Here is a 10,442-nt window from a genome sequence, read left to right on the forward strand (position 1 = left end):
TTCTTGAACAAATTTGTGTTCCCGTGCGGGTTCGAGTTATAGACTCCACTGTATAAAAGCGCGCATTTAAAGCAGAAAAATCGACTAACCTTTTTGAACAGCTTAAGCATCACCAACAACTTCTCTCTTACAACGGGCTTATTTGAACACCGTGAAGTTTATTTTTCAAATGCAAAAACAATTGATGAAACTGTTCTCGATCTCCCTCCAAACATAACATAGAAAGGGCGGGTATACGACCACCCGTGGCGTGCAGTTGCTTCGCTGTGCTAGCCGTGCATGAAAATGTAAATAAAGGACACTCAACGATATTCGTCTCCAACATAGTTAATTCAGTGGAAATTTTTTCCATTTTCAGTTCATTAGTGTTCGTTTCATGCTCCTTGTTCGTGTATTTGTTAACTGAGTCTTCATCGTCCATTTTAAGCTTCTTGGGATTACGTATTTCTGATTCGTTTTCAAAAGAAATGGAATCTAAAGTTCGTTTCCCATAGCTTTGGGTACCATCTTGATTTGGGTGGTTTGAATTATTAGCGAAAGAAGCCGAGGCTTGATTTAAACTTGATATAGAGTTTCCGTCTTGATTGTTTGGTTTAATTTCACAGCTAGTGGTACCATCTTGAGTTTCACAGCTATTGGTACCATCTTGAGTTTCACAGATAGTGGTACCATCTTGAACCAGTTCCAACCGCTTTTCTTTCCTTCGTTTTTGTCGTGAATGTATCCAGGTGTTGGCGAAGGCTTTACCAGTGAGTTCATACGCACCGCTGTTCATCAGTTCGATGTGTTCTGGAGCATCCAAAGAAATCTGGAACGGAAATTTGAAACATGACCTTGATGAGAACTGTTATTATTATCCTCCTTGTGGAATCCAATTCTCTTAAAACTGTTCCTAAAATTATTCGCACACTTTTAAACATATAAAGATATAAAAATTATCGAAAATTAAGATGAAAATACAGTTGACTCTCGCTAATTCGAACTCGAACGTGGAATCTTATTTGTTCGAATTACAGAGACATTCGAATCATAGAAATTATTTTAAGTGATTTTCTCCTTGACAAGGACTTGGAACAAGTTCGAAGTTAACAAGTTAATAATAGAAGTTCAAATAAACGAGAGTCTACTGTGTAAAAAGAAGAGATAAATGAAATTCTACTCGGCCAAAAATATTTATCGAATATTTAGTTATCTGACTACGAAACATACTTGAAGATCCAACAGTTCTTTCTCCACAACTTTCACAATATCCCATACGACAGCATCTATTTCAGTTGATTTCGCTGTCGACTTGATGTTCAAAATTTCCGTTTCTACAAAGAAATCCCTTGTGAAAGACATGATAAAGGGCTTCGCTTTCTTCTTCTTTTTCGATGGTTTTTCGAGTAGCTAGAATAAGAAAAGTTTGTAACAGCTTTACTTAGTTAGATGACTTCCGTGTATGTCTCTGGGGATTAACTTGGGCAAAATAGGAGGTTGCCGGGTATGTGCAGCCTTTTAGGCGGTTACCAAGTATCTCGAATCTCTAAGAGTCAGAAAATTCAAGATTTTTAGGTAAGAGTCTAGCATTTTGAAAAAGCTTTCCTACGTACAAAGGGTTGGTCTTTTACACCAAGTGTCTCATAGGGCAAGGACACCTTGAAGGGACATAAAAGTACTGACGATATTTGTAAACAAACCCGTATCCCGTACAAAATCAAAACAAATAGCACATGCCAAAATCAAAAATCAAAACAAATATGGCTGATCTTGATTGTTTTTATTGTTTTACAAGTTTTTTTTCACGTGATTTTAATTGTTCTCTTTAATGACACGTGGTCCGCGCAATGTTTACATTTCACTACTTTTATGTCTCTTTAAATCAGGATAAGGGAATCTAGTTTCTACTCACTTTGCTTGGTGGCCGGTTATCAGAGAAAGACCATGCTAAACCCCATCGTGTTGTACGACCCTGACTGAACTCTGTAGTCGTGTAGTTGGTGATCTGAAGAATGGAAAAACACAGTATTTTCACGATTAATATGGCATTGCATTCTATTGTTTTCGAAAATCCGCGAAGCTTCTGATTGGTCAAGCGCTGAAATTTCATTCTAATGTCACGTGACCTAGGTAGGATTTCCTACCTAACCACGGCACACTTTTCGGCCAAAGCACGACATCTAGCCCTTCGGGCTTTATAAATCTGGCCAGACTGGCTTATAAATCTGGCTTATAATGATAACCTACTTTTTCTTAAAGAATGAGAGCTCTTCCACAAAGTCTATTTGCACGAGACATAGCTGTCAAAAGTCATTTATTTTGAAAAAAAGAGAATATCTACCTCTGCATCTTTGAGGCGTTGAATGAGCGGTTTCATACTTGATTTCTTGCCAAGCATTGTTGTGTACCATCTGGGAAAAAAAAGAAAAGTTAGTACTTTTAAAATTTCAAATCTACTACTGTAAAGCTTTAATAAATAAGCATATACCTTATTACACGAATATTACTAGTCATTTTATTAACACGAATTGAAAAATTTCGTGTTAATAAAACCCCCTTAATTAAAACCAGTCCTTGAAAAAGCAAATAAAATTCGTGTTAATTTTTTGCGTGTTAATTTCAAGGCCGTTGAATACTTGCCTAGTAATATTCGTGTAATAAGGTATTAAGGTATTGGACGTAGGATCGAGACAAAAATACCATTAGAAGCTAGAAATTTCCAACATGCTTTAAACTAAATAAGCATATAAAAAGAAGCATAACCCAAAAATAAACATTTCCTTGGATTTTTAAATAAAAAACAACAAGAAAATAGAGTCGATGTTGTAGGAATATTTCGACGATCTTTATGTCATCATTTTCAACCATATACTAAAAACATTTCAAATGCTACAATTTATTCTAAAAATCAGTACAGCGGGTAATAAAAATCGTAATTAAAAACATTAATGAGATTAAATAAAACTATGCACAAGGGAATGAAATGATAAAATTGATATAAAAGAATAACGGCTTAAAAGAAACAAAGAGAGTAATCGATTGTCAGGGGCCTATCCAAACAATTGAAGCTCTTTTGAAGCTTTTAAACCGTCATTAATTTTAGGCCGAAATTTCTTGATATAAAATGCCTCTAAAAAAGATAATTGTGACCAATTATCATTCATGTCTAAAATTTTACAGTTATTCAATACTGCATTAATCATATGTTCTTTATGGTCGATCCCGTCGGAATTATCAAACAACCGAGTGAGAGCAAAAAAGTTTGTAACGTCATGGAATTTATCACAAAGTTTTAAGTGTTGATGCATTGGTTGATCTGCCCTTCTCCCATGCTCAAGCATTCGGGTTCTAAAACATCTATCCGTTTTACCGATATACTTCTCTCCACAGCCTGGGCAATTAATTTCATAAATAACATTTGCTTTATGCTCACCCAAGACCTTATCCTTAGTCGGACAAAACATAGATAACTTCTTTGATTGGTAACGAACTATCAATTTTACATCATTTTTGACGTATCTTTTCAACTTGCGTATAAGATTTTTGACCAGATTTTCACCGTCGTTTCCCAGGTAAGGAATTTTCAAAAAGATTTTGGTCGAGTCGGTTTCATCATTATCATTCTTCTCAAACGGTGGAAGATTCAATTTGTCAACTTGACGTTTTATTAGGCGACTACTGACATGTGAGGGGTAGCCGTTCCAAGAAAGATATTTTTGGATTATTTTGATTTGGTTTTTGAAACCAAAAACCAAAACTAACCTAAACTAAATCTCGACATCAAAAGAAACTTGACGCATTGATTATCAACAAACGTGTACTTGATGGTATTGCTCCAAACCCTAATAGCATCATTACAAATCTCACTGACTTCGAACTAACTGAAACCGAAATCGAAGTTTTACGTCTTGGATTGAAACATGGTGTTTTATTGCGACCTAAAGAATCTGAAATGATTGTTATTGCAGAAGACATATGGTATCAAATTAACCGTAAGAATGCTTTACAAGATAAGTACTTTTCTAAACATCGTGTCCAAACTGCTCTAAAGTCATTTACTTATAATTACCTTGACCTCGATTCGCACATTTTTCACTCCGATCAAACCCGTATTAAAACTGTCCGTGAACTTCGCAAGAAATGTCTTATCTTAAAACCAGACAAAGGTCAAGGTATCGTTCTTATAAACAAAAATGATTATTATGATTCTTTGAATGGCATTTTCAATGACACTACTAAATTCAAATGCATTAATGATGACCCTACCTTCAGAAACTTACGTACTGTTCAACGTTATCTTAATACGCTTCTTTCGAGAGGTGAAATCGATGAAGAAGAAAAATCTGCCATGAGACCAAAGTCAGCAAGATTGGGACGCGCTCATGGCTTACCTAAAACTCACAAAAATTTCGAACGCCTTCCAAAATTCAGACCGATCGTCGATACAACCGGAACACCCCACTACGGAATTGGTAAATATCTATCTTCTTTACTCAATCCTTTAACACAAAATGAATTTACATTAAAAGATTCGTTTGATGCATCCTCTCGAATTAATCAAATTCCAAAAGAACTTTTCGATGAAGGCTTCCAGTACGTTTCATTTGACGTTGTCTCATTGTTTACTAATGTCCCTTTAAAGAAAACAATCGATATTATTCTTAAGCGTGTATATGATCAAGAACTCATTACAACCAAGTTACAGAAACGCACTTTGAAAAAAGCTTTTGAATGACTCCTGCAAGAAAACTGCTTTCACCTTTAATGAAAAACTTTTTGAACAGATAGACGGTGTGTCAATGGGATCGTCTCTTGGGCCTGTTTTAGCCAACATCATTATGACCCAGTTTGAAATCAAAATTGTCAATGAATTAATTGAGAAAAACTACATCAAACATTACATGAGATTTGTTGATGATACTCTTCTGCTGATCAAACCAAACGATATACCTTATGTTTTGAATAAATTTAATTCCTTTGACAAAAACTTACAATTCACAGTTGATACTTTTGACGATAAAAATGTTCACTTTTTAGACATTAAAATTAATGGCACTGAAACTGATATTTTCTACAAACCAACGCATACCGGTCAGTACAGTGATTTTTCCAGTCAGACACCCTGGAATTTCAAAATTTCGTGGGTTAGGTCTTTGATTGTCAGAGCCCATAAAATTTGTTCCAATCAAGAACTTTTCAAAAACCAAATCAAAATAATCCAAAAATATCTTTCTTGGAACGGCTACCCCTCACATGTCAGTAGTCGCCTAATAAAACGTCAAGTTGACAAATTGAATCTTCCACCGTTTGAGAAGAATGATAATGATGAAACCGACTCGACCAAAATCTTTTTGAAAATTCCTTACCTGGGAAACGACGGTGAAAATCTGGTCAAAAATCTTATACGCAAGTTGAAAAGATACGTCAAAAATGATGTAAAATTGATAGTTCGTTACCAATCAAAGAAGTTATCTATGTTTTGTCCGACTAAGGATAAGGTCTTGGGTGAGCATAAAGCAAATGTTATTTATGAAATTAATTGCCCAGGCTGTGGAGAGAAGTATATCGGTAAAACGGATAGATGTTTTAGAACCCGAATGCTTGAGCATGGGAGAAGGGCAGATCAACCAATGCATCAACACTTAAAACTTTGTGATAAATTCCATGACGTTACAAACTTTTTTGCTCTCACTCGGTTGTTTGATAATTCCGACGGGATCGACCATAAAGAACATATGATTAATGCAGTATTGAATAACTGTAAAATTTTAGACATGAATGATAATTGGTCACAATTATCTTTTTTAGAGGCATTTTATATTAAGAAATTTCGGCCTAAAATTAATGACGGTTTAAAAGCTTCAAAAGAGCTTCAATTGTTTGGATAGGCCCCTGACAATCGATTACTCTCTTTGTTTCTTTTAAGCCGTTATTCTTTTATATCAATTTTATCATTTCATTCCCTTGTGCATAGTTTTATTTAATCTCATTAATGTTTTTAATTACGATTTTTATTACCCGCTGTACTGATTTTTAGAATAAATTGTAGCATTTGAAATGTTTTTAGTATATGGTTGAAAATGATGACATAAAGATCGTCGAAATATTCCTACAACATCGACTCTATTTTCTTGTTGTTTTTTATTTAAAAATCCAAGGAAATGTTTATTTTTGGGTTATGCTTCTTTTTATACTTTTTGAAATTGTCTGGCACTGTTGGATTTTAAATAAGCATATAGTAGCATTATAGCAGCTGGATTAATTTTTTAGGTTTTCGGGACAACCGCTATAATATCTTGTTAACCGGTTACTTTTTCGAAGCGGGCTACATGGCTTTTTGCGCAATGCAATTGGTTCTTTTCGCATGACGACGGGCCTACATTGTCCAGAGTTGCCCGTCGTTAGGAAAATTCATTGTGAGGTCACTTTTTCAAAGGAAAATGAACAATGCGTTGACATCATTTCTCTCATTTTTTATTTTTGACGTCAGAAATTATAGCAATTTTTTATCTCTTCTCGCTTGTTTTTTCTGCTTTATTTCGCTATTTTTCCTGGATAAAGCGCTAAAAATCAATCAAAGTTGAAGGAAACGGTTAACAAATACAATAATGACCGGTTTTTTTCGGGCTGTACTGAAAATATTGCCCTCGGTCAACGCAACAACCTCGCAAGCTCGGTCGTTACTTGACCTCGGGCAATATTTCTCAGTACAGCCCTCACTAACCGGTCATTATTGTATTAATATAACATTAATATCAAACACCAAGTCTCCATTCTAATGAATACTATCATGATAAACCAGTGAACTGAGTAGAATGGAAGCCTACCTCGTCCCCGTGTATACCAGGCCCTATTTACGTTAAGCATCGAAAAAACGATAATATGCAGGTAACGAATGTTTAGTAGAGAGGATAATCCGATTAGATCAAATACTGAAATACTTTGTACCATCCCAAATATCTATTAAAAAATCTTGCTACCTGTCATCTCATTTCCGAGAAAAAGACTTTGATCCAAATGAAAAAAGCTTTGTCAACACTGTGGTGAATCAGTGAATCAACAAACCTTATTGCATTTTTAGTTCTCAAACTTTCATCAATCATACGCTCAACAAAGGAGACCTCGCCACCCTCTGTTGCTCTTTCACTCTCCGTCGCAGTTGATGTTGAGGCTGGAGAAGGCCTGCGATTGGTCCGATTGTAGGTCACATGACCGTCATACACCTCTGCGAAGAAAGGTGGGTTGCACATGGTGAAATGGAAGAGTTTCGTCTGTGATTGGGGGTGTTGAGATAGTACGCTTTCGAAAAATGATTCGTTTTCTCGTTTGTGTTGAACTAAGAATGAAATAAAGGCCAGAATATATGTAGCAAAACCAAATTAATCAATTTTTCATAATCAACCAGGATTTTTAAAAAAGAGAGAAAGGTGTCTCTCGAGAAAAGCTGGTAACAGACGGACGAACAAACGGACGGACGTAAAGGTTAATTTATAGGACCTCCATCGGGTAGGTTCAAAAAACTTAATAAGGCTTAGATGACCAAAACATTAAGAACAAGTTTAGAACATTTTCAGGCTTTGAGGATTCTTAAAATACCCGATTTTTAAAGAAAGCTGGACAAAAATACTAACAAAATATTGAACATAAGTACATGTTACGATCATTTTTAGGCCTAAAACTCAAAAAATTAAAAACATTCGAAGGCTCCAAAAATTTTTGGATGCTTTTATAAAAAAACGTGCACAGTAGGGTACAAATTTTTGTTCTTACTAGTAATCTGGTGCTGCATGTGATTTTGTTCAACATTTTGTTGTGCATATTTACAAGACGTTTCATCAACATCAGTGGCAATGAATTTCCATTGGTTCATTTTGTTACCAAGCAACCCATAAATGCACGATGCACCACATCCTATAAATCAAGTGCATTATTAGATCAATAGTTTCATCATAGCTAATAGAGATAGTTGACTACTCAATTTGATCAATCAATCAATCAATCAATCAATCAATCAATCAGCTCGTGAGAATTTTTAAACAGTAGATAATTATCGAAGGCAAAAAGGAATTTTCGGAAAATTACACATTTGAGGGGCTCAACGTTCGAGTTTGGCTGTACTTTTTAATGTTTTCTTCAAAACAATATCAAACATAAACATTTTTATACCAACATCAATGCCGAGGAATTCATCACCACATTCTTCAGTCTCATTCAAATTCAACAAGTCCTCGATCCAATGAAGATAATTCAAGCGTAACGGTATGGTAGGTATAAGACGATCCAATGGGATTTCAAGATTCAAGTCAAAATATTTCTTTAGTAAAACCACTGATAGTGCTCTTAAAGCAGCTGGATCTTTAAAATTAACATAAGGTTTACCAGAGCTGCCTTTATGTAAATAAGGAGTAAACTCTGGATATTCTTGTGCAAGTTGCTCAAAGTTAGGTTTATCATTTTTGAAAATGTTTCTTTCGTGCATCTAAATAAAATATAAATTTGTAATTTTGAAAAGTGATTAAAATGATGATTAGCACAGATGACTCATAATTAGCAAAGTAAGTGAGTCTTATTTCAAAATTATCTGTAGGAATACACCTGTAAAAAGAACAGTTTCAAAAATTGTGTGACATTTTTTAGAACACAAAAAATGGACAAAAATCTTTAAAGTTGAATAAAATCTACTCAAATTAATTACAAGCCTTGAAATTTTGACAGGTAACAGGAAATTTTATCAGCTTTTCAAGAATTATATTTATGAAGTCATTCTTTGTGACAATAAATGACTTACTAAATGAATTACCCTGTTATGTTCAAAGTATGTCACTCTCTGTCACAATCAACTATTGAAAATAATTTAAACATAAATCCGTGTTTATATACCTCCTATATCATCCAGTAGTTAAATATGAAAAACTGTCGGTGTTGATTATGCCAATAAATGACTTACTTTATGGGTAAAAAAACTGAAATATGTCATCCTTAAAGTAAGTCATTTTTTGTCACATTTTACTTCTGGGTATAACTTGAGAAAGTAAGTCAATTTAGGTAAAAAATAATGCATTATTTAGGGGATATATCTGGCTTAATCATATCAAAAATATAGACATCATGCACAATGTGCTCTGTTTCTATGAGGAGACAGTTTTGTGTGAGCCTTCAAAAATGCCACACACCCAGTACTGAATTTTTTAAACTGTTCAAAATTACAACTCAAGAGTTTTATTATGCCCATTTCTAAAGAAAATTTAAAGAACTAATTTTTTTTCAAATTTGAAACATTAACAAGATTTCAAAACTGTTCTCATCAATAAACAATACCCAGACATTTAGAAATAAAATAAGAATTTAGTGTGGGATTACATATTAGGATTATGGATTATAGTATTATGGTCATAATTACAAGATTAGGAAATACCATATTCCTATATTGGATGTAAAACTTCTAATTTCCATTATTTTTCTTTTAGAAAATTGTTTATTTTACATGAAGTCATCTTCATCAATTGGATTATCAATATTAGAAGTCATATTATCTTCAGTCATTAGTGACGTGTAATTTTTCAAATCCTCCTGTTCTCTCTTAAATTGTTCTTGTTTTTTCTGCTCAACCTTTTGTTCTTGTAATTTCTTCTTATCTTTTCTGCGTTCAATTGCATCTCTCTCTTCACGTAAAGCACGAAAATCAGGCTCTTCTTCTCTCTTTGTTTTGTTTAATCGATTAGTGATTTCATTTATTTTCTTTTCAATCATTATGTTTCGGACTTCCTTATTTTTATGAAATCCAACTTGGCCCACATCCATATCCCCGGTCTTTTTTAAATTCTCCCAAAGTGTGTAAACAATATTTACATTGTTTGATTTACACCCTTGTATACTATTAGCCTTGGTTAGATGAGCGCAATCTAAGATGACTTCTTGTGGGATAGTATCGATGGTCATACCAGGAGGTAACCGTAAATAGACGTGGGCTGATGACATTTGATCAACATGGAACCAAATGTCTTCTGGCCAACCCCATCTGATGAGTTCTTCATTCTCATGTTTATCACGTCCCATGTACAACAAAACAGGCGGATCAATTAGTGTGGACTCAAAATAAAACACCATTTCTACTATTGTTTTTGTTTAATTTTTCCCCTGAAATTTAAAATAAAATTAAAAACAAGTTGTTCAATACAATCGAAGAGAGAGAATTAAAAGGTGAGTTGATAATGTGATCATTAATGTGATATACTTATCTTATTGCAAAGATAAACTCGAATAAATGTTTTGTTCCAATGACTTTTTTCAAAAAACTCATAATTTTTCAGAAGTCTGTAAAATTTGTGCTGTTTTAAAAATTGATTGTCTAAGTCAAACAAAAATAAAGAAGAAACGACAAAAGATACTTTTCTTATTTAAATGAAACTAAATGCCATAGAAATAATACTTTTATAAACTGTACAAAGATTTTCTGTTGTTCA

The 10,442-nt window shown here is 33.9% G+C and overlaps 2 protein-coding genes across 3 annotated transcripts in view; both read right to left on the reverse strand.

Moving 5' to 3' along the window:
• The window catches only part of LOC136819863 (RNA N6-adenosine-methyltransferase mettl16-like), a 33,683-nt gene extending 25,225 nt beyond the window's left edge, over positions 1–8,458 (reverse strand). For both annotated transcript variants that reach the window (XM_067076110.1, XM_067076112.1), the window contains exons 1-7: positions 8,146–8,458; positions 7,750–7,890; positions 7,045–7,315; positions 2,321–2,390; positions 1,892–1,984; positions 1,210–1,389; positions 90–808 (exon numbers count right to left, since the gene is read on the reverse strand). In XM_067076110.1, the coding sequence (XP_066932211.1) occupies positions 128–808; positions 1,210–1,389; positions 1,892–1,984; positions 2,321–2,390; positions 7,045–7,315; positions 7,750–7,890; positions 8,146–8,458 (1,749 nt within the window). In that variant the 3' untranslated portion in view covers positions 90–127. The remainder of the gene's footprint in view (positions 1–89; positions 809–1,209; positions 1,390–1,891; positions 1,985–2,320; positions 2,391–7,044; positions 7,316–7,749; positions 7,891–8,145) is intronic.
• Positions 8,459–9,323: 865 nt separating this feature from the next.
• On the reverse strand, positions 9,324–10,122 carry LOC136819758 (coiled-coil domain-containing protein 25-like). Its single transcript, XM_067076000.1, has one exon. The coding sequence runs from the start codon at positions 10,084–10,086 to the stop codon at positions 9,460–9,462; it is 627 nt and encodes a 208-aa protein (XP_066932101.1). The 5' UTR covers positions 10,087–10,122; the 3' UTR covers positions 9,324–9,459.
• Between the last annotated feature and the right edge of the window lie 320 nt (positions 10,123–10,442).

This window comes from Clytia hemisphaerica, unplaced genomic scaffold (genome assembly GCF_902728285.1).
Source record: "Clytia hemisphaerica strain Z4C2 unplaced genomic scaffold, Clytia hemisphaerica genome assembly, whole genome shotgun sequence".
Taxonomy (NCBI): domain Eukaryota; kingdom Metazoa; phylum Cnidaria; class Hydrozoa; order Leptothecata; family Clytiidae; genus Clytia; species Clytia hemisphaerica.